Below are 27,834 nucleotides of genomic sequence, written 5' to 3'. Positions count from 1 at the left end.
TAAAGATCTTTGATCGTTTTAATTGTGCTAAAATAAGCCGTACATATCGGCACATAAGCAGATCTTTCAGCCCGTTTCAGTTGGAACCTTCCAGTCGAGCTGAAGGACATTTACAGCATTCTCAACAAAAATTGAGTTGTGCCGAGACCTCGGAGAGACTCCGACTTACTCTGGAAAGTGGTTTGAAAGTTGAACCCACACAGATTCTCAACACAAAAGTGAAAAAGTTCAGAAACGTTGTGTGCGATCAAAACAAAATATTTACTCTTATAACATGCTATCGTGCTAATATCTGTTGTGTTCAAGACTTAGAACTACAAGGCAGAACAGAACTAAATGAGTTGTCTGCAGCATAGCGCCCTCTGCTGGTACAGATTGAACTACGCAGTCGGGATTTTTCTGAACGAGGTTCAGCAGAAAGAACACTAAAAACTGACATACATTGAAGTTAAGACATGATTGGAGGATGTGGCATTTTTATGTGAAATTACTTCATGTACATTTACCTTGAAAGGAACCACAGCAGCAGATTTTCTTTAATGGCTTCTTCCTAAATCAAACCAGAGCTAAAGGCTTTTTCTAAAAAAGCTGCCGTTAAAGTTTTAGGTCAAATATCCATCTTCGATGTGCAGGTGTCAGTGTTGCTTTGCTGTTGGTTTTTAACATTTTCATGGAGGAGGAGGAGTTTTACACGCTGGAGGATCAAGCCTCAGCTGGATTGACACATCAAGTAAATGGAGTGTATTCTCCAAAGAGAAGGCTTAAAAAGTGGAATATGACGTATAAAACTAAAAAGACACAAGACACCGAGTAAATCTGCAAATTAGCTGCTAAAAAGTAAACGAGTGAAGAAATACTTTTAATGTAAACAGTAGATTTAAGACGATTATGAATTTATTGGTATATTTAAATGCTTATGTAAACCATTTTTTGTGTTTTCACTGATGGCCTCTGCAGGTTCCTGCTGAATAAATGCAGCTCCGAGTGAATATTTGCAGCCAGAGACGAAGGAGGCCATGTTGGTTTGGTAAAGGTTTTGGTGGCTCAGATGTTGGTCAGCACCGAGCTGGTCTCGATGGACAGAGTGACGGTACCGGGGAGGTCGTTGTCTTGGCGATCGCCCTTGTTCTTCAGGTGAAAGGTCTTCTGGAGCGTTCCCTCCTCGGCGGGCAGCGTCACTTTGCCCAGGAAGGAGTCCTTGAACACGTTGTGGTTGTAGATCTGAGACACGGAGAGAAGGATTAGTGCCACCAAACGTTTGCATGCAAACTCCAACGCGGGCAACCGCCACATTCGCCAGCAAACGCACAAACCTCAACGCTGATGGGCTGCTTGGATTTCTTCCTGTAGAACAAAGCCTTGGTGTCAAAGACGGGGCTGCAGGTGTTTTTGTGGACATCAGAGCGAACCTCCTGTCCTTCACAGCGAATGATCACGTACGGATCTGACACTTGGAGAAACACATGCACAGTTTTTATCCATTTTGAGCTACAAAGCGTAATCCATGGCTGCTAACATTAGATATTGCCAAAAATATTTAATAAACCATCAAATCTGGTGCTAATATTTTACTGTCTGCCTTCATACAAACAGAAAAGCAGCTGCTAAACCATAAGAAAATAGCAGCTGTTCTACAGATCCATGGCCCCGACCAGTTTAATGTCGGACAATATTTTCACCGACCGACCAACCTGTACGAGGCTGAATTTTTTATCTTTAAGCCTCTAGCAACCCTTCAGTTTTTACTGTAACATTTATCTTCATATTCTGTAGATTCAAATGTATTTGTACACTAGACTTTTAACCATTTAAGTGTGATATAGATTTTTTTCCTCAACCCATAACTGTTAAAGCAGAAGCTAAACAAAAAATCAGACATCAACTTCAGCTTCACCTGACTGTCATGGTCCGACAATTCAAAAGAAAGGTTCACTAAACTAATTTTTTCCCCTAAAAATAATCATAAACGAGCCACTTTATCAGCAGCATCCTGGCAACATTAAACAGTGGGTTGTTAAATATTCTGCATTATTATTATGGTCTGTGGGAAGAGCTGTCACAATATCCATATTTGGATAAAACTACCTCTGTCTGAGTCCTGTCCTGCCAGTCCGTTAGCCTGCTGCACGTAGACCTGAGTGACCAGCGACGGATACCCCCGCAGCCCAGACCAGCAGCTTCGGCGAGGCTCATCAAGAGTCAGCTCCCTAAGAAGAAGAAGAAGAAGAAGAAGACTCTTTACTCTGGTTCAGGACGTCATAAATGTCATTATTTAAGGTGGAAGTTTTTTTGAAGCAGAGGTTATCATCTTTGAAATAACTTACCGTCTGGGGAAAAGAATATAAGTAAAACAACTATTAAATAGAATTAAAATTGTGTAATATTTACAAATTTAAGGGGGCTTCTTTTGAACTATTGAGAACAAAGATGTAAAAACAACTTCAGACTGATTACTTTGCATTTCTTATAAATAAAGATTTGTGCATCCTGTCTTTGTCTGCCTTTATAACAACAATAAATGTTCTTAATGACTGTCATTGCTTTTGGATTTACAACCTGTTGATACAAATAAAATGTGAAACAACTGAAAACTAGTTCTGAACACTTATCTTTATCAAACCTGATGCAGTTTTTCAACCCTTAGGTAACCCTGTTCGAGAAGCAACAAGAAACAGCAGAAAGAGCCCCGCCACAATAAAATACTACAGTTTTATTTTCTGGAAATAAATAAACCTAGAAAAAAGTTTTTTTTTTTTTTTTTATTTACCTTCTTGTTTGCGTATAGTTCAAACGTTAAATCAGATCTCTCGATCAACACAATGACAGGTGAAGCTGATCTTCTGGTGGCTTTACCTGCAGTTTGAGGGAACGTCGGTGAAGATGCGCAGCAGAAATTCTCCCTCCAGGCCGGCTTCAAAGGTGGTGGGTACGATGACGTACCGCCCCTTTTTAAGGTCGATGCGCAGGAAGACGGCCCTGGAGTTGATGTAGATGCTGCCTCCAACTTTCTGCTGGGCCGCGTGCATTCGATAGACCCTGTTCAACTCCACCTGAACACCAGAACGTGAATCACTTTGCAGATAATCCCAGTTCATAGTAAGCATTATTTCTCTGAAATTTCTGTCAACGGCTCACTTTTTGTATGTCGAAGCCAATGGGCAGGTTTTCTCCTCGACCTTCCTTCAGCGTGGCTCTGCGGTCTTTCTGCTGTAAGCAGACCATTACCTCGTCCTCAGGTTTGGTCACGTCGAACACGTACTGAAACGCGTGAGAAAAAGACAAAAAGAGGCGTGACGTTAAGAGACTGACACTGAATCACTAAAACCTCGACATTGGAAATAAATAAAAGGCAATCAGAACCTGTGGATTCTGAAAGTGGGAGTGTTTGTTGTTGGAGCAGCCACCAGCTCGGTTGCGAAGCGGTTCGTCATGGCGCCGCCAGGAGCCACGGACGACCACCTCCTCCCAGGTTTTGTGGAGACTCAGGTAAGATGTGTTGATGAGACGACAGAGGATGAGGTCTGTGAAGTTAGTGAGGAAGTCATCAAACGTCATCCTGTGGGAGGCCAAAGAAACAGAAAAGATGGATCAGAAATCCGTCAAAAAACACTTTCTTTCTTACTTTGCTCACTAGGTGGCAGCACTGTCCTAAAACTCACCAGAACTCTCCATCGTCATCAACGGTGACGCCCATCTTCTCTCTTTCACTTTTGCTGACCTTCTTCCACTCTTCAGAGCTGCAAAACAAGCAGAGGGCTTTCACTAAACTCACTTCCAAGCATCCAGGCAGAGTAAAGTCATGAATAAAATAAGCAACAGATAATAGTGTGACGGTCAGGAAAAGGTCAAAGGTGGAGTCACAGCTGTTCTTTCAAATTATGACTCATTTTGTATGGGAAATAAACAGGATTTACAACGTTTTTGGCACAGCAAACCCTTTTTTTTTGTTGAGCTGTTCATTTGAAATGATTGATTTCTAAAGTAACAATTAGTCACTTTATTTGTAGCGCATATAGGTTTCTTTACCTGCTCGCTTTTACTGACATTTCATTCAGCGGTTTGTAGTCCTCATGCTCACCTGTCACTCCAGGGTCCATTCCACTCTTTCTGCCCCCAAGGATTCCTCATGCGGATCATGGATAGTTTGTCCGACTTGAAGAAGGCCAGCAGGCCGTGACCCAGCCTGACCCGCCGCACATCTGTCACAGCGTATGCATGGCCCTTCACCAAGCCACAGCCCAGCCGGGCCTCCATGTCTGCCGCACTGGTTGCCTGGAGAAGCACATCAGACGTGTGACTCCACAGCAAGCGAAAGCAATGACTCTGGTGCTGTGGGTTCGATTCCGTGGGATTCTCACCCGGATGGAGCAGCTGATGAGGCCTCCTCTGTTGTGCACTTTCAGGACTCTCTCAAACAGCTCGTCTCGCTTCTCGTCATCCTCTTTGTAGCCGTTCTGTATTAGATCTATCGGTTCGGAAACGCCGCCGGTGAAATCCACCAGAGCGTCGGCGGTGTTGCCTCCATCCAGAGCCTCGTAGCATCCAAACATCCTTGTAAAACGAAATTAAATAACCTTACATTCACTGTCAGAAAAAGTGTTTTATGAAGACGACTATTAAACTGACAGTACAGGTAAAATAACAATGTTGCTTCTAAATAGTAAATAAATATAAAACTCCAGTAAAATAGTCACATTAAGATTTTTAAAAAAAAAACCTATATTAAAGCCAAGTGAAAACTAATTCTTCTTAATAGCAATGACTTGGATCTATGAAGCATGTTTTTGGACTTATCAGTGAGATCAGCTACGTTTTTTGGTGCTAAACACAAAAGCAATGTTTTGAACTGATCCACACAGAACCAGTTTTTGAGGTTGAAAAAATTCTGAGTTCTAAACAAAGAAGAATCTTCTTTATCCCTTGTACTATCCTAGGCACATTAACATTGGGAGTTGGGTCATCTAGACCCACTAGACAGTGCTCTGTACCTTTTTTCTTCAATGATTTGTGATCTTCACTGGTGTCCATGGATTACATGAAATCTTTCCACCTTTATCCACCTTTGTCATGGTAGGAATAACACCTCAATGTAAGGGTGGGATCATCTAAGATAGCACAAGGGTTACAGGAACATAAATCTACAACTTGTGCTATTTAAGCTTCTCATAGTTGTAATGACTTCAGTTGGCCACTAGATGTCCTTCCTTTTTCTTATTTGCACTGAAACTATCATTTTTTTCAGCAAAACATCAAGTAAACACCTCGAATTTTCACAATGCCTCATTGACCCTGCACCAGCTTTGTTTGTTTTTTAATGTTCATGACTTTTTTAAATGTAGATCTATTTTTCAGTGTTTTTTATACATTTTTTGCATGTGCTTCTCTGCCAATGCAAACCTTGGATTTACCCCTGCTCTGCTAGAGAAAACAAGATTTTCTCCAATAAAATGTGAAAGTATAATATCTTATGAATGGAATTTTTTTTTCTTCTCATTCATAAATTCCACTACGACACACTGATGCTGAAACTTTTACTGTTGATGTACTAAAACAAATCTACAACTCAGAGCATCGCTAATGTGGACAGATGATAGCAAACAACAGTAGAAACAGAAATTAGAATATGAATCCTCTGCAACTCTGAATTTCTCTTCAGGAAGTGTCGTCGGAGGACGGACAGAGATTACAGGCCCGTGGCCCAACGGGGAAACTTGAGAAGGCGCCATAACACGCAGGAATAACGTACTTGGCGTAAGCCTTCTCCACCAGTGCGCTCCAGAACTCGTTGTGGTCGTTGGAGTGACCGTACAAGAGCTGTCCGCTCACTGTGGGAAGGAGGTCGTCGATCACCACATCCACCCACTCGCCAAACCGCCAGAAGCGGAAGTGGAAAATTCCAGCATAGGACTGTGGCTTTTCCTTGTCCCACTCCTGCTCCTTCCAGTCTGGAATCACCTGCAGGAACCAAAGGAAATACATTTTTAAAGAGAAGGCCCTGGTTCAAGTCCGGCCTGGGTTCTGTCCTTGCATGTTTTGGTTTCTTCCAACAGTCCAAAAACAGGCTTCTTAGATTAGTTGGTGTCTGCCCCAAGATGTGAGTGTGAGTGTGACAGACGGGCATCCTGACCACGGTGTACCCCACCTTCACCCGACAGTCGCTGGCTTCTAAAGATGGATAGATGAATTCAATATTCATGCCTTCATCAATAAAATACTCTTCCCTTTTAAAAGTCCACTCATTTCAATAGGAGATATTTTACATTCTAAGCTTGAATGAATAAAAACATCAGAGTTGAAGGTTTTACTGTCAAATAATTGTTAAATGCAATGCAGTACGAATAAAAGCTTTTCACTGACCAGCGGCACAGTGGTGGCGGGATATTGATTTCTGTGTGTTTGACCTAGATCAGGGGTCTGTAACTTTGAAAGCTAAAAGAGACATTTGGTCCAGTTTCTTACAGGCTAGAAGCCACACAGCCACACTTTATTGTTCAGAAAAACTCATGTTTCTGTGGCCAACAAACAATTCATCTCTAAAACTTTGCTTTTAAATATTTACAATAATTGAGTTATTGCAGCTTATAAATTTCTCTACAGCAATTTTAACTTTTTAAGTTAAAATTAAGTTCCTTTCAAAATAAAATACAGCCTGTGTCAAATCAGATTTTCCTGCTGCAGCAGATTTACATGAGTTATGAATGAAAGAGAAAGTAAGATTTGCTTTAAGGCAAGAATAAACAACTCTGACAATCAATTAAAATCCAAATCTGATCATCTTTTGATCTATTTTCAAAACTGTTCCGGTGGTCTTTTAATTATGATTATATCATTTTTAACCAAAATCCAAAAACCTTCGTCGTTTTCCAGGACGTTGTTTCTGCACAGCGGCAGGAGTTCATCAGAAATTCACCTCTGAGTTGTGGGCGGGACTGTTGGCGTGGAGTCAGCCCACCCCCATCCCATCATCCGTCTGTTTACACCCCTTCCCGCTAGCTTACAGCCCCTCACACCCCAGCCTAACAGTACCGATGCATCAAAAATGGCCAGCAGTTTTGGAGCTTTTCAGACGTTCAGGTTAGACCCAGATTCCAGCTCAGTCGAGGGAAACAAAGACGTACGTGGGTCTAGTCGTCTACAAGTAGATGCATGAGAAAGAGGCGGAGCAGGGCGTTTGTTGCCCTCCTGGCGTGTTTTCGATGTCACAAATAACCTCTTTTTCAAACGACATGTATTCGTCTGCTCCTGATTCACAACGATTTGAACAAGTAAATGTGCAGAAATGTAATTTTAAGATGAATTTTCTTTATATGACCATGAGAAATATATGATCATATACCATCATGGGAAAAATGCCATACTAACATGTTAAAAACACCATGATCATTGGAGAGAGTCTTCAAAAATGACAAAACTTAAATTATCTACCTATTCTGCCTTTTTTCTTTAAACCCAAAGAGCCACAATAGAAAGAGATAAAAGCTGCATGTGAATCTGAAGCTTCAGGCTGCAGACCCCTGACCTCCATGGAGCTTTAGATCTTTTCTTACTTTTTATGCTCTTCTTTACAATCAGGCTCTACCTTTGACTAGCTGTATTTATGGTGACCAGATTCAGCTGTAACCAGAGCAACATGTCCCAAAAACTTTTCCCCGACAGGAGCACTGAGGAGTCACCCCTTTTCTAAAGAGGGGAACTTAATCCATCCGAATCCTGTGCAACGTCTCTCCTGACAACGTCCCCGCTGGCGCACCGAGCAAACACAAACACACCCAATCTCGCTGACGTTAGGGTTCTAAATGAACTGATCCATTGAGCCAGAACTATCCGAGCTCCCAGAAGCCCACAGGAAACTCCCAGAGTTCCCTTCTGTACGTCATCGCTGCCTCCTGTTGCCTAGCACCCTCACACATCACCCACCTGTTTAACGCCTTCGAATAGGGGGAAAGACTTTTTCATTTGTCTTTCAGAAGTCTTTGAACCTTTTCCACAGTGTTTGAAGTCATTTACTTCGGACAAAAGCAGCACACTGGCTTTTTCCAAGAACGTTTAGTTTGTCCTTGAAGGCTTCAGCTCTCCCACACATTTCATGTTGCTATTTATTTATTTTTCTCTCACAAATCCTGTAGAAACAGCACAAACCGGACTGTAGAAAAAGATTTTCTACATGTAACGTCTATAATGTCTACATTGATGCTGCTGAAATAATTACAGTTCCCCCTCATATCTCCCTCAGACTGATCAATATGTCCCAACCAAGCTGCCCTGTGGGGCAGGAGGGGAGGTGAGGGGGGGAAACTGTGGACCAGTGTGAGAAAAAGTGTAGCGGAAACAGCTGGGAGGAGAAAAGAGCAAGCAAACTAACCAATGAGCAGGAGAGGGAGGGAGAGCTGGGGCAGCATTAGAAACTCCACCCCAGCTTCATCCACCCGCTCTTGAATGTTTCTGCTCTGCCAGCCTTTGCCCCGTTCCGTAACCCGGGATTACAGAGCCAGACGCGGGCATGGACAGAGCCGAGAGTCCCTCTGAGAAGCTGGTGCTGGAGTTTAAAGAGGACACTGCTCTCACGGAGGTGAGCTTCACGCTTGACACCACGACACGTCAGGTACAGAACGGTGACAAGTGGTGTAAAAAAATAAAAATAAAACTGCTATAGGGATAGAGAGATAAAATAAGCCCAGATTTATCATTTTCACAGATATTTGTTGGTAAAACAGATGAGATATAGAATATTTTATTAAATAGAAGATTTAATTTGTTTCTTTAAAAGACAAAAACACAACAATTTAAGAAATATAGAGAAACACAGGTTTCTTTTTTAAGTTGTTTCTGGTTCCGGGTGTTTTGGTTCTTTGGAAAATATGTCAGGCCTTTCTTTAGAACATTTGTTATAAATAGGATGAAGCTGACCCTAGTCTGGTAATCGATGGATCTGTTGACCAGCACTCGGAAAAATCATTCCTCCTCGTTCAGACAAATGGAGCCGCCTTGCAGCAAACACAGTGGAGGTCAGCGGCTCTTCAGTAACTTTGCATCTTTCTGTGCAGAAAAAATGAGAATGAGGTTTCTGAGGTCCATCTATCCAAGTTCTCCAACAGGGTTCATTAACAGAATGTGTTTTATCTTCGTTTGCATCTTATTTTTACATTTAGATAACGTTTCTTCAGCTTGATTTTATTTTTTTTGTCTATTTTTGGCTTTTCTTGGTTGTTGATGGCTGTAAAGTTGCTGATGTTTAATGCAGGGATCAATAGAACCCTCCTCTACTTACAGCCCAAACCCTACAGATGCAGCCTAAACATGTTCAAAGACCCTCTCCAAAGAAAATGCTTCTTTTGGTGTTTTTACCATGTTCTTGTTGCATTTCTCTGCTGATGGTCTTGTGTTAGAGCGTCCGCCCTGAGACTAGAAGGTCATGGGTTCAATTCCAGGCCGAGTCATACCAAAGACTTTAAAAATGGGACCTAAAAATTGTGTCCTAAATTTTTGTCGATTCTCGCTAAAAATGGTAATCAAAAGACCCCTGGGAACGCTTTAAAGTAGATCAATGAGATGGTTGGAGTCAGACTTTAAACAGAGAGCTGGATGATCCTCCGTTGACCATCATGGCATTTTTGTCTGCAGATGATGCGTCTTCGGGTGTCATCCCTGCAGCGGTCAGGGCAGAAGCGTCAGGACGGCGAGCGTCTGCTTCTCCCCCACGAGGCCGTGTACCGCCTGGACTTTGCCGTACAGGAGCTTGGCTTTTCCCGCTGGTACTTCTCGCTCTCCGGCCACGGCCGAGTCACCATCACCGGTATTTCCCAGCACTGGACCCCCGACCTGACCAACCTGATGACGCGCCAGCTGCTGGAACCCATCGGTACATTTTGGCGTAACGCAGAGGATCCAGAGGAATCGCCTCTCAAGTGTCTGGAGGCAGACATGCAGGAGTTTGGAGAGAGGATCGCAGAGCTGGCAAAGGTTAGGAAGGTCATGTACTTCCTGCTGGCCTTCAAGGACGGCGCCGAGGCAGCAAACCTCAGCTGCTCCATTGAGTTCATACCAGGAAAATGAACAAAAACCTTCAGCCAGCAGGCTCCTCTTAACTAATATAAAAGCGATTAAATGTTTTCTTCTCTTCCTAATGTTTTCCTTCAAACTTCTTAACAGGTCAACCTGGTTTTGTAAATGTGACTTTTTTTTTTTAACTACTACTATTGAAATTAAAAACTTCTATTAAAATTTAGGAAAACGCTTTATAAAAATAGACATGTTTTGAAGTTTTTATAATGCATTTAAACTAATCTCAGTACAAATATTTGACTAGAAAAATGAATACGGAAACAAAGACGAGTAAAACAGGTACTAACCTTCTGTATATTAGCAATCTGGTGCCATTTTTTAAACAAATGTTAAAGTGAAAATATTTTAAAAACATCCAAATTACTTCCTGAGACATTTTTAATTATGTATAATGATGACTTCTCCTTTTCTTTATTTGTTTTCTTGAAAAATACAAAGAAAAACAAAAAAGCCAAATAACTCAATAAATGCAAAATGAATTGTAACCTGACAGAACAGCTGAGCGGAGAAACGGCTGTCAAAGTGGTGGTGTGTTCAAATGACAAGGGTTAAAATAGGTTTTCTCAAACACAGAGGCACCTTAAAGGTCAGGTAAACCGGAAATCTGAACCAAAAACCAAATCCAAAGGAAATGAGTTTCAAAGGCTGCAAACTCTCACATTTGGCTTTTAAAAAGATCTGTGAAGCCAGAGGAGGTCAGGAAACGAGTCACTGCTGTGTTTGATAGATGAGGCATTCCCCAAAAATCAGGTAGTTTTGGTAAGTGACAAAGAAATAACAGATTTTGAAAAATGTCTATATAATTAGTAATTTAGAGGAAAAAGAAAAGAAAGAAGTTTGGTGATTTAGAGGGAAAAAACAGGAGCAGAAATAGAGATAAATGGGCAGAAATACAATTATGGATTTCTTGATTTCATTAAACAGGTGAAAGCCACAATTTCACCTATGTTGGATCAGAAGAACAATGTTAACACATTTTATTGGTCTGAGGTTTATGATGTGTCATGTATTACATTAGTTTTAGGAAAAATGCTCAATCAATCCAGTAAATGTGGTACGACGTTCGTTATCAGTGACAGGAGCCGTCCTAAGCAACACGGGTGGCTTGTCTGCTCCGCCTTTAGTTCTACAATAGATGCAATTCTCCTGCTTTAACATTACAAATGTCTTCACTGCAGAAATCTGAGTTATTCTGATTCTATGTTGTAGGATTTGAAGTGATTTCTCAAGTGATGTCCCAATAAAGTGTTACTACAAAATCAATCTTTGTTGCTTCATGGTTGTATTTGACCAGAACCTTACTTTAAAAGCTTATTACACTTAGTTTTATAGCTAATTTTAGTTATGACACACATTTATTACGATTGTTTTTGTCATCACATTCCCATGACATTTAAAAAAAAAAAAAAAAAGAGTATTAAGAATCTTCATTTGCATTTCTGTAACACATCAGAAAACATTTCCTTGCTTTGATTCAAACGGAGTTTGCAGCTCAGACATGACTGGTGTTTGTGTTGGAACCAGTGAGGCTGTTCGGACGACTGACAGCTCCACAGAGGCAATGACTACTGGAAAAAAGAGATCAGTTTCCACCTCGGCTAATGGCAAACTGAGGACTAAGGAAGACTTTTGGGATTAAGCAGCACAGGAAAAGCACAAAGGGGTGAGGGCGTGGCGCTCTTGTCCATGTTTCCTCTGTAGAATAGTCAGGTAAAGACTTTGTGACAGCAGACCAGTAAAAGGTTTATATTTAGATGCATCGTTTCCAGAGTTGGTCATAGTTTCCTCAGTGGATGTGTGTTGTTAGCATGGAGAAACAGTTCTTGTCTTGGATATTCCATCTGAGGTTTTCGGGGAAAAGCTTACTGAGGTTGAACACCTTTACCATGCTAATATTGTTTTCCATTATTCAGATTCTGTGTCTCAGATAAAAGTCTTCCTGCTTGGCTAAAAGATTCACTGCACACCGAGTCCGCTTTCCAGAACCTTATCCTCAAGTTTTCATGTAATTTGCCAAAGAAATTCAAGTTCAGAAAAGTTTCCCTCTTTAATATAAATCCAGCTGTGCATCAAACTCCAACAGAATAGATAACTGACAAGTTTCTGCAGGAAATACCTGCAACCCTGAATTTAACCAGCATGAACAGATCTCAAAGATGCAGACAGAGGAGTCTTCATAAGGTTTCCAGAACAGAACCAACGTTCTGGACAAACTTAAACAGTTTGCAGACCTGGAAACCAAACCATAACCACAGACCAGATAGTCAGGGGCATCTTTAGCTGCCCAACAAATTTGATTTTAATCAACAAAATATATTAACTTTGTAAAATACGCTATGTGCCAACTTTACAATCCAAGATTTATCATCAGCATAACCTGCTTTGTTACTCATCCATATTCTTTCCATTTGTGCGAAATCTAAGTTGAATAAAAATAAACAGAAAGGCAAATACATAACAAAGATGTTAATGTAATAGAACTCTTTCATTTTAGGGATGATCAAGCATGTGCCAGCGATTCAAACAGGTTGACAGTGGGTTTTGTTGTGGACACTACTGCCACCTTGTGGATGAAATGCGCAAAAGCTGCAGGGCTGTTTTTACACAATGACTTACAGCCACTGAAGAGATGTTTCATAAATGAGTCATTTGAAGCAAAACTCTGCTGAAAAACTGCATTCAAGGCAATATTCTGGCTTCTTCTCATTGGAGGTCAAAACGCTACAGCAACACGAACACACCCGTCCCTAAAGCCTGCAGAGCAGACGCACCCACGTGTGCAAATACATCAGGCCTGTGGTGAACTTAATGACGGTGACTCAGTAAAGCGTTCTTCAGCTCCACACTGAAAAATTTTATCTCAGGAAAACACCCTGCAGGACAACTGACTGCCATCAGTGAGTCACTTTAGCTTTAGTGTCATTAAACACAACTTATTTATTAGGGGCAAAAGTTTGCACAACTCTACTTATTTGGATATCAAGCTTTCAGACTTTAGAAATCCTGATTTAAAAATTGCTTCAGCAGACACACTGAACCCAAAGCTTGACCTAAATTCATTTCATTTATTAGCTTCAACCGTAAATGGATCAAAACTGTGTTTCATCCCCTGTAAGGACCACAGGTCCCACCAACCTCTGCAATAATGAGGGAAAACTCCCTGCTAAGGAACTGATTCTGCAACCCACTTTAGAAATACTAGATTTTTTGGGTATCTTCATACTTTATACTGTATTTTTTTCTCCTATAATGCTTGCATTAGCAAAGAACTGACATTGTAAAAGTAGAATTGCTCAATGTGCCCCTCTGATCGCCTTTTGATCTATTGTAAAAGTGCTCCAGGTGGTCTTTTAATTATAGATTATGCAGTTTTTCACCTAAATTCAAAAACCTGTTTCATTTTATAGGATGCAGAGCGGCTGTAGTTGATTTGAAATTCATCCTCTGAGTTGTAACCCCGTCCCCCCTTCCCCTCCCCGTTGCTGAGAGCTCAGAGCAGGGAGCTTGTGGTCCACCCAGCGTACGTTCTAGCTCTTTGTCAAACTGAATTTTTACAGCTGCTTCTGATTCACAGTGATTTGATTCACAGTGATTTGAATAAAGAAATGTTTAGGGATGCAATTTTGAGCATGATTTTCTCTATACATGTCCTCCATTATTATAAAAGTGCCACAAGAGCATGATAAAAAAACACCAAAAACACAGTATTTATCAGAGTGGGTCTTTAAAGAAACCTTTTTGTAAGCTGATTTAAACAATGTTTTGATTTTAATAACTAGGTTCAACAACTAATTCTGCTATTCCCATCAAACTGAGGCTCTTCCTGTTGAAGCTCAGCAGCATGTGGGCTTCATTTAAACTGGAAAACCGCCACTAAATATGTGTGTGCACATGTTTCCACGCTCACCTTCTGCCACAGTGCTTCTCTGGAGGCCAGACTGGAGCAGGCAGCCACAAACCAGCAGTTCCCCAGCTGGCCTTGGTGCAAGTCGTGCGCGCTGATGCCATCCACAAACAAATGAGGGTCGCTGCTCAGCTCCTAGCAGGTCGGAGAGGACAAACATAAAAGAGGATGAAGCATAAAATTACCCAGAAAACACTGAATTTAGCTCATTGGATGCAGTTCTGACATTATGTCTTTATTGGAATGATTTGGAGTAAATGAAACCATCTGAAGTAACTTTTTATTTGTATCAGACCTTAAAATAACTGGTTTGTGCAGTTTCTGCCGAGTCCATCAATCACAGAGACTCGCTGTAGCTGAATGTGAACTAGCTCTGACTGTAAATACAGGGCGACTCACTGTGCAATGAAGGTGGACAAACTACAGAGCAACACAGACACGGGGTGACGATGCTGAAATGACAGAGCCGGTATAAACCAGTAGAACACACCCATCCAACCACTAACAATGTGCAGACACACGCAGGCACGCCTTCCTCAAATGACTTGGACTGACAAAAGACCGGACTTCGAGTCTACATTTCAGGGCTAACCTTTGGCACGTCGGTTTGTTCACACGGCGGAAAGGAGATTCCTGAACACGGATGGAGTTCAGGAATCTTTCAAGGAATTTTCAAAACTTCTCCTCAGATGCCAAATATAGTCTAGTCCTCCTGAAAATCCTGGCGGTTTGACCACAAAAGAGGGGCATGGCCCACCAAAGTGAGGACATGTTGGGAGCAGCTGGTCCTTTTTTGGAGTGGAGCAGAGCGTTACATCCATGTATTTATGCAGCCACTTAAAGGAGCCAGCAGATGTGTCCAGACATTCAATAAAACATCCAAATATACTCTATTAAGATTTAAATAATGTCACTCGAGGACTTTGGTCTTTATGCAAACGCTGAAGTAATCTCAAACCTTCAGAGTCATTTTTATGACACAATAAATGTGATCATTATTAACGCAGTGAGAGGTTAACCACTCTCTTCTGCTTTATCTCTTCATCACTTCCTGCTCAACTTCTTTCAATATTTATGTAGTTTACTAAAAACTCTGTTTTCTGGCAATAAAATAAAAATATGGTGGAATTTAAGTAGCTAAAAATAAAGCTTCTTAACATGCAGCTATGCAAGATCAAATGAAAATGTAACACAAAAACACGGTGGCATAAAAATATATCAAAAGCCTCACAGCTTACACTAAAATCAAATAGAGAAAAAACTAAACGTGAAAGCAACAAATATTTCAGTTATTTCTTCTCCATTCTCAATCAATATTTTTATGAACTTTTAATGTAGTTGAGCCGGTGTTTCCAGATGACACAGACTGTTAACAAGCATAAAATAACTTGGAGGATTTTTCTTTTCCAGTGCTGCCAGAACAAAGATTCAGTCGAGAGAAAAAATCTTTTCCTTCACTGCCTGAAAGAATCAATTATATTGATCTGCAGATTATGTGTCCTGTTTAATTATTTAGCCCGTCAGGTTATCACAGACCGTCAGTAAATGAACACGCCGTCTGGGTGTGGCGAGCGCTTTTTATGTTCGCCAAAGCTCTACAGCGCACGAGTCTCTTAGCAGGAAGTCAAATTGTTTTAGCGGCTCAGTGAATCTGATTGGGAACAAGTTACATTTGCTCTAACAACTGTTCAATGTCAGAAAGCTGCATGTGGTTTTCCTGGATCACTATCCAGAAACCATCAGAGGAGAACAGATTCTTCATGTGCAAGTTATGCTTTTAATCGTAAAACCTCAGCTGCATTAAGAGTAGAAATGGGCGATGTGATTTTTTTCGGCAGATATTACTCCTGCAGCTTTGGCCGATAGCCGATCCTTAAGCGTCTCCAGTAACACAAAGTTTAGATTTCCTTTTGGTTTCTTTATTAGAAATGCAATCACATTTCAATCACATTGTACTTGACCTTTTTAACAAACAGCAAATGATCTCATAGGAACAGGTATCACTTTAAAACTTCCATTTAAATATATCTGTAAGCATTTAGACCATTTATGGAATATTGGACATAACTGTAAACCATAAGCTCCCCATTGCCAGGGATCTATTAGGAACAACAAGTATCCCTATCAGAAATAACATTTACCTGAAACACTCAATTACTGACTACGATTAGAAATATAAGGAACAAGTATACATTTAAAAAAAGTGTTTTGAAAAGAATACGGGTAGATTTTTTAATATCGGACCAATACGATTAAACTCAAATTCTGCAAACATTGGCAGATGTCGATAATGGCACCGATACGTCGCTCCTCCCCAATTAAGAGACTTCCACACTTTGATGGACTCTAGAATGGGTTGGACTTGCATGGACAGTGTGCAAAGCAGAGGCAAAGAGGAGCTGGAAAGCCATTATCAGCCATTACATCCCATTAAGAAGATTCCATTTTCCCATCATCTGTGCTCAGCAAAGCACCTCCAGGAAGGACTGGAGCGCTGGACTGTCCCAGAAGAAAACAGGAAGAACGTGGCAGAAGATGGGGGCCAATGTGATCAAAGACGTTTTCAGTTAACTCCAGAAATGCATAAAAGTTTAACCTTCTGACTAACAAAACTAGTGTATTAATAAAAAGAATAAACCTCCAACATTTTTGCCTTTTGGAATGAAAAAACAAACCTTGACCAAAAGGTTCATTTTAGTGGAAGATTTAGTCACATGCAGCAGTGCGGGTGCTGCGGTATTTGAAAGTACCATAGCTGTCCTAAGAGAATCGTGAAGTATCTGTCAGAAGGATGGAAGTCATATCCACTTATTTGCGTTTCCCTAAAAGTTGCCCTCTAGTCGTTAGTAAGGTGAGAGTACTGACTCCTTACTGACTGTGTCCATATGCTGAATGTGTGTCCATAAGATGCTGTAGGATGTCCACGCAGTCTACGCTCCCATTGTCTCATTTCTAACAGGATTTGAGGGGAGGTGAAAACGCCTGACATGCCTGCGTCTCACCTACTTCACCTTAATTTAGCCTTACGAGGTGGATGAGTGTTCACTACAACCTGCCGCCTGCATGAACATTTCGGCTCTACAGGCTCCCTGAACGGCCAAAGTTCCTAAAACTTGGTTGGGGTCACCTGCGTGACCTGAACAGGTTTGTCCATTTTAGACGACCCGTATCGACCCGTAAGGGCAGCAGAGACTAAGGCGCCAACATTTTCGACCCACTTTTGTTTCAACTTCTGCCGCTCTTCCTCAGTAAACCACTAGAGGAATTCCTCGTAGGGTCACTCGTCTTAAGTCCAGACAACATTTGCATTTCATAATTTCTCCAGACTCACAAAGATCTAGGAGGATGTTTTGTGGAAAATAAAGACCATTACGAACAACTTGTGTTTACTTTATGAAATGCAGAATGACGGCAGTGGATGGAACATGAGTTTCATGAGGAACCAGATTTCCTTCAGCTATGACTCTGACAGATGAGATAAAGCTATTCAATCATCTCTTAGATCACCGTTTTAATAACCTCGACTGGATGAAATCTGCTGACAGCCATGACTGGCGAGGGCCTCCGTCATGTTTATTACCTCAGAACGATTTATGTATATTCACTAGAAACAATCTCTCTCCTTATTTCTTCATCATGTTGCAACTCTGACGTATCAGAGCAGCCTTAAGGAGATAAGCTACACTTATTATGACTGTTTGATTGTTGGATGAAGGTCTTCATCTGGATCAAACCTCTGCAGATAAACAAAATATAAATGTGTGGAGGTTCAGGATCTGAAAAGTCTGTTCCAGCTTTGAAATGTAAAAGTTGGCACCTAAACCTTAGATCACGCACACACACACACAGACACTTCAAGCACACAAACACACAGCCTTACTTTAAGCCGTCTTCACAAAATGGGCAAAAACAAAATACAGCGATTTTGCATTGTAACTCCGCCCACATAGAGATTTCTTTGTCGACTTGCCTCGTGACCATCAGCCGTCTCGTCACTGGAGCTCCTCTTGGCTTGATTCAACTTGTGGTGCTACACAACCTCTGAGATCATCTCTGAGATAAATGTCTATCTGTATCAAAAAAGACCTTTTAGCATTCATACTTCATCTATGCGGCTTATCTAGCGGGTTAACGGAACAACAACCAGCTTTTGGGAGACTAAAAAACACAAAAAGTGAAGGAGGAGCCTTTGGCTGAAGGTATGCAGACCCCTTCATTCCTTCTCAACAATAGGTTTCTGTTTCTTACCCCCGGCCTTTTCCAGACAACTTGGCCGACGCGGTTTCCCTCGTAGAACAGAGACTTGTCCGATGGCGGGAACAGAGGATCTTCAAACAAACAGCCCTTCTGCTGGCAGCGCTTTCTCAGTGCAGAGAAAGACTGGCCTTCATATGGAACCACCATGGTCCTGCACAGAGAAAGACCAAGAGGCCTCTTCAGCATCAGCCACATGTTAACATTTGTACAATGAAACTACTGGCTGAACCTGTGGCGAAAAATGACAACAACAAAAACTAAAAACACAAAAAGAAGACTTTAAAAAGGTACACAATTGATTACATTAGAGGATAATGATCTGCTTTATGAAATAAGAAACAATGGTTGAAGGTTTTTATTTTAAAAAAAAAACAGTCAGTTCATCATTTAGTCTGCAACACAACTGCCATCTTTATTCCAGAGGACTTGTGTTTGAAATGAAAAAAACAACAGTAGCTTTAGGAAAGAACAGAAAGGGTGATGGGATTATGGAGGATATTTCAGAGAACTATAAGGCCACAAAGGGTGTAGAGACTGCAGAAGAGGTTTCAACTCCAAGGAAACAAACTTTGTTGGGGGCAGTTGTGCTCAACTCTTCTGAGAGCCCTAAGATGCTGAAAATGTCAGACGTGATCCAAACATTTACACTGCAGAATCTACCCCATCAGTCACGGACACATGGAAGGTCATGTTTGTCCACAGACCGGCAACAGAGTAAAGTCCGTTAATCATTTGTGTACGAGTGTGTGTGCCTGTGGTTGGGTGTGTGTCGGTGCCTTAAGAGTCCGATGTTGATGCTATCTGAACAGCGGGTTCCTGTAAGTTAAACAAAAGTGGACAAACCAGGGAAGTAGTGTGTGTGGGTGTGTGTGTGTGTGTGTGTGTGTGTAACGTCAAGGAATATTGGCTGCAGATCAGAGTTATTATCTGGGGCAGGCTTTGTTTAAATGTAACCTCATCTAGACAAGCAGAGGAGGAATAAACAATCAAAACTGATGAATGTGTTGCTTTCTCCAACCATTACAAACGGGTAAAAGTAACTTTGAACAACAACTCGTGCAGTTTTGAAGATTTATCGTCAGCTAGGCATAGAATTACCAATCATTTGTCAAATTTCCAATGATTCAGGGTCAAAATAAGAGAAAAAAAGATGTTCTGGTCTGTGAAATGACAGATTCACTAAATTTGAAACAAACAACACAAGATGCTGCAGAACAATTTGGTTTTTTTGGGTAACGTTTTACATTTAAAGATTTTTAAGTAAATGTTAGTCAATTAAAAAAAAAACTAAAAAGATTAATAATAAATAAAGGACATATTTGAAGGCAGGCTACCCTTCACTCTACATTCCCCAAATCTCAAAACTTCCTTGCATATTTTCTGTTTAATCTTATTTTGCTCAGAGATTAGCAGGATCTTTGAGGGGGATGTAGGGTTTGATTGAAAACCAGAACACCGGAAAGTTAAACAAAACGGGTTTACAAAAACACCAACTTCTAGCTAAAGGCCATTCAGGTCCAACCCCACTTAGCTTCTCAGGAGAGATTGTTTTATGCAAACTCAATGACGGAGGAGCTAAAGATGATGGATTTGGAGCTGCAGGACCAGCAAACTTTAGACTGAATTTGATTTTCAAATCTTCTGCACTCCCAAGTATTTTGGAGAAATATTTGAGGCCTAAAGCAAATGTTTGAATTAAACCATGTCTGCGGAGCATAAAGAGCAGGACCAAGAGACTGAGGACCAGTTTGTTCTCCATGCGATGTGATATATTCTCTTCTGTGCTGAATTTCTGTGCAATACTCGCAGGAACTGTGCAGTACTGTGATATATTCTCTTCTGTGCAATACTCCATAGGAATCATAATATATCATATTGAGATGTCACTTACTTCCTGTCTTAATCTCAGTGTAAACTACCAGAGACATGAATTTCGTTTTATCGCTGTAGTGAAATGACAATGACAGAATCCTGAATCCTGAGTGTCATGAAAAGAGACAGACTGACCTTAAAGTCACCTGAAAATCTGCAACAGTGGTAGAAACAGGAAAAGCATCAAGTTTCAGACCACAACCAAACTGAAATGCAGGGGTGGGAGCTTTACGTGTAAAAACTGATGTATAAAAACCACAGTGAACTGAAACAGTATTCAGATAAAAGTGAAGAAGACTTTTCCCACAGCCTTCAAGTTTGATATGTTTGTCTGTATTTCTGAAATACAAACACAACTTTATTTGAAAAGACTGAATATTTGAAAGAAAATAAAAACCCTGTTTCATTAAATGATGTAATGCTATTTTTAAATTCAGTAAATATTAAACTTTAAAAAAGTTTGGGTAAAGAAGGACAGTTTTTCATTTCTGAATGAACACACAATCAACCAGCTGACTGTTGCCATGGCGAGTTCTAGTGGAAGACATCCGGCCTGCCAGTAATTACATCAGAGTCACATAAATACAACAAAACAGGAATGAAAGTGAACAGAGAATCTGCATGGTTGTCTGCTGAAAACAGGCACAAGCCTCACAAAATCACGTTTTCCGACAGGATTTTCGTTCATTTGACTTCTCTCCTTTTTAGAAACAGAGTTCTGCTTCTCTAGAATTCCTTAAACAAAACCCCTTTATAGTGTTTTCAATGAAATCACAGGTCAGTTTAAAGTTCTGTTGCTGGTTTATAAGCTTTGAACGGTTTAGCACCAAAATATATGATTGACCTCCTGACCCAGTATGGAGCACCGGACCTCCCCGGTCAACTGGGTCCGGTCTGTTGTCAGCTTCTAGAGACAAAACCAAACATGGAGACGCTACATTCAGCTTCTATGCTCCACAGATCTGGAACAGACTTCCAGAAAGCCTTGGATCCGATGAAACACTGGCTGGTTTCAGATTGGAGGGCTGCGTTCTTCCTGGGCTGCATTTGTAGGCTGCTTAAGTCACGGCCATTAAAGGATGCATCCCTCCAATGTGGACACGCCCACTCAGTTTGTTTAAATCCAGGTTAAAGCTCCCCCAACCAGCTCTCAGCTGCATTTGATTAGATTGTATTGAAAAGTTTCCAAAAGCTTAATTTAAAATAATTTCATTTGAACTTTTTCACATTTTTATTTTAATGATCAGTCCTTTAACCTTTCACTAAATGTGTCTTTTAATGTTTTATTTTGAGCACTTGGAATTGTCTTTATACAAAAAATTTGCTATTTTGCGCAAACTGTGGTGAACCACAGTGTAAAAATAACAATAAACAACCTTTAGGGAGAAATTTCATAAGAATTCAAATTTCTTCACATAGGAGCCCTTTAAAAAGAAAAGTCATAGAAATTCAAAACTTGCTTTTATTTTAGATGTAACTATTTGCAAACTTGTTACAAAATATTATGCCCTAAGAATATTGCAAACAATTGACATTTGTGAAACAGAATTTCCCAAAGCCTCTTATTCAGTGATACTAAGCATATTAGACAGCAGTGGATGCAGTCTATTTGCCCAGAACAAAACCACAACGATGCAAGTGCAGTTTGTGCTTTTTATCAGAAGAGCTTGTCAACAAAACTACGATTGTAACGAAGTTACAGCACCAGGGAACACCTGTCATTTATTTTAACCCATTTATTTTTTACTTTTGATTTAAACCAAAAATAAACCAACAAGTTTAAAAACTTCTCAGTGTTGGGTCAGAACAGCTGGGGTTTTAAACAGTTGTTGCCCCTTCCCCCCAGTCTGTCAGTTGGTGTGAATGGGACAATAAGCCAATTAAGAAGCAGCTAGCATGAACTTTTGGAGCTAAAGCTCTGAAACTGAAGCCAGAATAAAGATCCAGGTGTAAGACTTATGAAAATGTGAATGCATGGATTTGAAAGATGTTAACTTTACAATTATTCTGGGTTTAAACCTGCAATTCCATTGTTGTTGTCCTCCACTGTTGACAATATCTGGAATCGCCCACACATTTCAATAAGAAGATCAGTTTTGTTTGGGGGCGGAGCTTAGACCCAAGTATTAGAGGATTTGGGCGTGACTCCCAGTAGCAGCAGAAAAACGTGCGTTGAGCCTCGTTTTTACAATTAACAGATGTAAATATATACAGAAATTGCCTTTTTGGTAACTCGTTGGGTTCTGCCGAACCTTTCGAGACATTCTTTTCTTCAAACGATGCACAAACATTAAAAATAATAAATCAAAGATTTGTTGTTGGGAGATTTCCGAGCATTTTTGTGATATTTAAACGCCCATAGAACGAAATTAACAAGTTCGTGTTTTTTAAATATATATGTCATTGTAACGCTTGTTTAAATGTGTTTATACAAGGACTGTTAAGTTAGCTAAAATAGTTAAAATGTCACTTAGTGCAAGTTTTTCTTCGGTTATTTCGTTTTTTCAGGGTAAGTGTTTCGTCAATTCCTCGTGTAACGTAAACCATCCTGTTTTTGAAGCTAACCTCCATGTACGAAAAAAAAATTAAAGGACAAAAAAGCGACGAATACTTGACATAAACGCGCTTTCAAATGACAATAAATCCGTAATTATATGGAAAAAACGATCGATTGTAAGTCTATTTTTTTCCCCCACTTGTTTATCGAGTTAATGAACTTTACCTGGAAATGTGCTCTTTTATACCCGGTTCGTGGATCAGGTCACTCCCGCTGTTTTCTTCCAGACGTTTCCCCCAAAAAGAGCTCAGAGAATCCGCTCTTTCATTTAAAAAAAACCACCAATTTGTGATCGTTTAAAAAAAATTCCAACGGGAGCTCCAACGTCGCGAGCTGATGGCTCGAGGCAGACTGAGTGATGATGCCTTCAGGTTCCGCTCGGAGTAACTCCCATCTCAGGAGTAAGTCCGTTTCTAATGACAGAAGCCTTCCGCAGTTTTACAGTTTTTTTAATTATTATCATTATCTCCAGCTTCCAACTGATAAAAAATGCAGATCTGAGGTTTGGCTGGAGGTATATTTATAGTAAGTGGAAAGTACTACTCTTATTTGAGCTGTGATTTACACACACGCGCTCACACGCAAAGCAGTGATTTTCCTTTTTAATCAGTAGTCACTGAAGATTAATACGAATCAACTTCCAAAATATTACTTTAAAACATAATTTTAAACTAAAATCGTATTAAATCGTGAAAGTAGTTCATCTGAAGTCAGAAATACATGTCAACATTTTCAAAATATTTCTTTTTGCTTCTATTGATGTGTAGAAAAAAACATAACTTCAGCAAAAAGCCTTACATGATGCCATGAAATAAATCAAGATTCTAAACTAGTATTCTATTGAAGTGTACTACAAGTATACTTAGTCTCCACTAAACGGGAGTCAGTATATTTTAAGTTTAATTTTTTATATCAATTTAACTTAAAATGTTCCAATTTAGTCTGAAGAAGTGTACAGTTAATCTACTTCATATTTAAGTATAGTAAATAAAATATATTTCAAAGGTACTACTGGAAGAAAGAACTTAGACAAAACCTTTTAATTTTTTGACGAATTACTCAATTATATAAATACAAAATTAAATCACTTTTTTTTAAATAAATTGCCTTCAAGCAAGATTTTACAGAAATCTTCAGGTATAAGTAGGTATCCTGTGCATCACTTATGGGGAATTCTGCCCTTTTGCTTGGCCTAAAATAAATTAAAACGTGGCCCAGTAGGTTCACAACACAACACTTTAGATTTCACAACACAACACAAAATAACATAGCACTATTTGTCACAACACAGTAACTCTCAACACAATCTGATGAAATTTTAGATTGAAATTACTAATCATTTAACTAATTTAGGAATTACCTTCTTTTATAATTTTTGTAGTTAACGAAATTACAAGTTTTTAAATTAAAAAATACATTTTAGCTGCATTAGTGTGGAAAGTCTCAAATATTCCCTTTTGGTTCGTTTGGAAACTGCTGACCTCTGGTGGTCGTACAGTGTAATTACAGTAACATTTGTCATGAGAACTTTAAAAATGATGACAAGAAAAAAACAACACCAAAGCAGAAGAAAAAGAAGAACAAGCAGATTATGTTTAAACTGAAACATTTTTCCTGTTGTAATGAAAGTGAACCATAACAACAACAAAAACGAAAATCCTCATCAAAAACAGTCAGTTGTAGACATATCACCAGAGTGATGCTGTTGAAAACTCTATGATCAAAAAAATGTGTCTCATCTTTTTTTATATTTTTATTATTCAAGCTTAAAACACATCTTTTCAGTCTTTTCATTGTAGCCACTGTCTCTTTTTGTATTTTTGTTTATTTCTACAATGTTGTATTCTTTCTGTTCCCCCTTTCATTGCATTCATTGTGAAACAAATAAATGTGTGTTTAATGCCTTTGACTGTTATTATCGTTACATGAAATTGAGTGTCGAAAAGGTGCCTTATCAATAAGAACTATTTTAATTGTGATCTAAAATAATTATTGTGAGGCAAAATGATACAATATATTCTAATAAAAAATAATGTGTATAAAAAAATAAAAGATTTGTTTTTGCTGAAAGTTCTCAATAAAATACAATTTATATTTTTTCTGTTGGAGAAAAGATGATGACAGTTGCACATCAGCTGTTTTGGTTCAAAAACCAGACGAAGTCATTTAAAGTTTGTGACATTAATCTTTAACATCATCAGAAGACAAAGACATCCTGGGTGTCATGTGAGGAAGTGCACTTTACACTCTGCCGGAGGAGAGCAACGATCCAGCAGCATGAGCTAATGCCTGGAAGGAGAAAATGTTCACGTTTGGAGGAATAAGGTACATTTTTAGACATAATATAACACTTTGTAGGCCTGCTATGTGTTCATTTACAAACTTGTTATGTGTTACTTTATTTCAGATACAATTAAACTGCAAAATACAGCTCCTATTTCTTTTATTGTTCAGCATCCCATATTATTGAAAATGTGTTATGAGAGTTGAGTCACAGCATCCTCTTGATTCATCAGTCACTTAAGTGGAACTTTTCATGCTTCTTCTTCGTTTTCGGCTTCTCCCATCAGGGGTCGCCACAGCGAACAAGTCGCATGGTAAACTTGGCAATGTTTTACGCCGGATGCCCTTCCTGACGCAACCTTCTCAAACCGGGTTTGGGACCGGCACAGACCCTCAAATTATTGAAGTTTTTTTGTCTGGATACCAGCGGGAACCTTAACTTTATTTTTCATTTGGCTTCTAAATTAGAAAAAAAAAAGTCTTTGCTGTTTCACTTAAAAGTTGTCTTTATTTTAAGGTTGTATTCTGGTAGCATGAAGGCTAAAACTGTTTCATATTTTTTTCTTTCCATTTATTACTGCATGCAGCTGCTGTACTGACAGTCATATGCTGCACCAGGACCATAAAAAATGATTTCCTCCACAGGTCTGGAATGTTAACCAGCTGGTTAACCATCACTGTCATCCTGTCCGCCTCAGCAAATCCGAGGAGAGGCGCTCTGACTGTTGCCCCCACCTGCAGGATAAGAGGCCGCCCAGACGCAGAGCTGACGTTAAACTGTGGCGATGGGAAGAAAACCGGTGAGGAGCTCCGTTTGAATAATAAAAGAGTAAAAATAAAATAATAAATCACAGAGTGAAAAAAATGTTCAAATACCATTTTCTTTCTCATTTTAATGAAGTGACAGAAGGAGCATTTTTATTTAACAAATGCAGCTTCATTTTGAAAATAAAAAGCATTTCTGTTATTGACTTATCAATTATGCTACATACTTTCTCACAGATTCAAGGGTAGATTTTTGTTCTGAATTGTTCTCTGGCTCTTGTGTGCAGGTAGAGTCCAGCGTTGGCACACCCCCTTTGGAGGCCTGCAAACCCCTGAAGTCCACACTGAACGGGTCCCGGTCTTTATGAACCAGGATGGGAGTCTGGTCATCCCCAACTCCAGCGCCCTCCACAGTGGCCTGTACTACTGCCTCCTGCAGCACACAGAGGGAACTGCGCTGTGGCCCTATGACCTCCGTTTCGACCCCGAACTAGCAGACAGTGAGCAAGGCAGCAGCTGTGCTGCCCTCAGAGAAAGGAGGAGCCCGGCCTTTGCAGAGGAGGCGCAGGTCTCCAAGAGTGTTTTTGCAGGAGCGGTATCCGCCTCCGTGGTTCTCACGTTTGTGCTGGGCTTCAGTGCTGGAGCTCTGAACAGGAACGGGGTCCTCAGGTGCTTAGAGTTCCAAATCTTGCTTCATAAAAATAATATTCCAACAACTTTTCATTTGGTTTCTCTAATTTAAATGTGTTTTTTTGCGCTGATTTGAGACCAAAAAAACAAAACAAAAATGCAGAAACTACACGAAACAAGGTGGAGAATGGAGAAAATATTTGACTTTAAGAGAAAATCTGCATCTTTGCAGAATTTTCATGTGCAATAGTTGGTTCCTGTCCATCTTTATGCCAGTTTATTAAATGTTAGAAAAACTGAAACCCTTCAAATAGATTATTCTGCAAAAAAGACGATAAAATATACTAATTCGAACTGTTTTTTTTTTAAATCTCAGGTGCTTACAGGCAGCATCAGGGAGACTGGGTTCATGCAGGAAAAGACACAGCAGAGACGACTCACATCTCGACATGTCAACCATCCCGCCCACGTGTGAAGATGAGGCAGACGGCGGCTCTGCAAACCCTGACATGGACCAAACCACCTCTTCAACAAACTCGCCTCCTCCTCCTGCCAAACCTCGAAGAAGCTTCCAGCGCCATATGGACCAGGAGAAGGCAGGCGCTACTTACTTAGAGGGGTGTGACGACATTAATGTGAAGAACAAGAGGGCAGAAAGAAGTGTGGAGGAAATAGAGGAGAATGATGACGAGGAGGAAGATCTTGCTGGGTCCTGCCCATCAGAAGATGGTGGGAGCATAAGTGGAGCGGATGAGCAAGAGGAGGTCAGTGATGGACAGAGCCAGGAGGAGATGGATGGAGGTCCAGGAGAGGAGGTGTCAGATGATGCTGCACATGACAGATGGGGGGAGGACAGCGCACACAAAGGCGAGGAGACCAAAGCGGGTGGAGAGTCGGAGCGCTCCTGCACAGCATCAGAAGATGAAAGCAGCGGGAAAAATGAGGAGACGACAGAAGAGGCGTCTGCTCGCCGCCGCGTCATCCGTTTGTACCAATATGATGACAGCGGCCAAAGGTACGGCCACCTTCCAGACAGCACATGTGATGACGCAGGCCCCGCCCCCAGGCCCAAACAACGCTCTCTGTCTCTAACGCGCCTCAACGCCATCATGGCTGCGGCGTCGGTCGGACCGCTGCACCACAGCGAAGACACGCCACGTCTCCAAATGGACATCTGACGGAGAGAACTGTCCTGTTCCTGAAATACTCCCCGTAATGGGATTACTTTTGCACTTTATGTAATAAACACTTTGTGCACGCATTGTGCTACACAAACAAACGTGCCTTGCCTAAAGTTAAATGAGATCTGAAACATTAGCAACAAAAAAGGTTGGCATTTGTTCCTGAAGGTAAAAGTAAAATGTTTAGTGTGAAAACAAAAGCCTGCTGGGATATCAGTGCAGGGTTACTTCCGCACCAACAGCCCCGCCCACAAATCGGCGGGGATTTCTAATGATCTAATATGGGGGGGGGGGGGGGGGGGCTGCTTCTTTTCTTCAATAAA

The 27,834-nt window shown here is 40.4% G+C and overlaps 3 protein-coding genes across 4 annotated transcripts; 2 read left to right on the top strand and 1 right to left on the bottom strand.

Moving 5' to 3' along the window:
- On the bottom strand, positions 1-23,015 carry LOC101166153 (calpain-5). Its single transcript, XM_004075259.4, has 13 exons — positions 22,818-23,015; positions 18,215-18,374; positions 13,970-14,101; positions 5,747-5,955; positions 4,359-4,551; positions 4,079-4,272; positions 3,660-3,737; positions 3,361-3,556; positions 3,136-3,258; positions 2,854-3,050; positions 2,086-2,207; positions 1,314-1,450; positions 1-1,221 (listed from the first exon to the last, which is right to left on the bottom strand). Exons 2-13 carry the CDS (start codon positions 18,368-18,370, stop codon positions 1,045-1,047), a joined length of 1,914 nt encoding a protein of 637 aa, XP_004075307.1. The 5' UTR covers positions 18,371-18,374; positions 22,818-23,015; the 3' UTR covers positions 1-1,044.
- Positions 8,389-11,325, top strand: LOC101166404 (olfactory marker protein). The gene is made up of 2 exons (XM_004075260.4): positions 8,389-8,569; positions 9,622-11,325. The coding sequence occupies exons 1-2, from the start codon at positions 8,501-8,503 to the stop codon at positions 10,051-10,053; spliced, it is 501 nt and encodes a 166-aa protein (XP_004075308.1). The 5' UTR covers positions 8,389-8,500; the 3' UTR covers positions 10,054-11,325.
- Positions 22,958-27,704, top strand: LOC101165906. 2 transcript variants are annotated; one of them, XM_011482269.2, is made up of 5 exons: positions 22,958-23,053; positions 24,854-24,977; positions 25,581-25,735; positions 25,988-26,369; positions 26,707-27,704. In XM_011482269.2, the coding sequence occupies exons 2-5, from the start codon at positions 24,955-24,957 to the stop codon at positions 27,506-27,508; spliced, it is 1,362 nt and encodes a 453-aa protein (XP_011480571.1). In that variant the 5' UTR covers positions 22,958-23,053; positions 24,854-24,954; the 3' UTR covers positions 27,509-27,704. The 2 variants fall into 2 exon arrangements, with proteins under 2 accessions (XP_011480571.1, XP_023817774.1); XM_023962006.1 differs by lacking the exon at positions 22,958-23,053 and adding an exon at positions 23,132-23,177.
- The last annotated feature ends 130 nt before the right edge of the window (positions 27,705-27,834 follow it).

Source organism: Oryzias latipes, chromosome 13 (assembly GCF_002234675.1).
Source record: "Oryzias latipes chromosome 13, ASM223467v1".
Classification (NCBI taxonomy): domain Eukaryota; kingdom Metazoa; phylum Chordata; class Actinopteri; order Beloniformes; family Adrianichthyidae; genus Oryzias; species Oryzias latipes.
This window is presented reverse-complemented; position numbering and strand designations above follow the sequence as displayed.

Bases quoted from the DNA above. Each gene is read 5' to 3' on its own strand.
- LOC101165906 (XM_011482269.2), top strand. From the start codon at position 24,955: ATGTTCACGTTTGGAGGAATAAG. The intron at 24,978-25,580 runs GTACATTTTTAG...TTTCCTCCACAG, and splicing joins TTCACGTTTGGAGGAATAAG to GTCTGGAATGTTAACCAGCT. The intron at 26,370-26,706 runs GTGCTTAGAGTT...TTTAAATCTCAG, and splicing joins AACAGGAACGGGGTCCTCAG to GTGCTTACAGGCAGCATCAG.
- LOC101166153 (XM_004075259.4), bottom strand. From the start codon at position 18,370: ATGGTGGTTCCATATGAAGGCCAGTCTTTCTCTGCACTGAGAAAGCGC. The intron at 4,273-4,358 runs GTGAGAATCCCA...GTGCTTCTCCAG, and splicing joins TCATCAGCTGCTCCATCCGG to GCAACCAGTGCGGCAGACAT. The intron at 3,259-3,360 runs GTTCTGATTGCC...CACGCGTTTCAG, and splicing joins CCCACTTTCAGAATCCACAG to TACGTGTTCGACGTGACCAA.
- LOC101166404 (XM_004075260.4), top strand. From the start codon at position 8,501: ATGGACAGAGCCGAGAGTCCCTCTGAGAAGCTGGTGCTGGAGTTTAAA. The intron at 8,570-9,621 runs GTGAGCTTCACG...TTTTGTCTGCAG, and splicing joins AGGACACTGCTCTCACGGAG to ATGATGCGTCTTCGGGTGTC.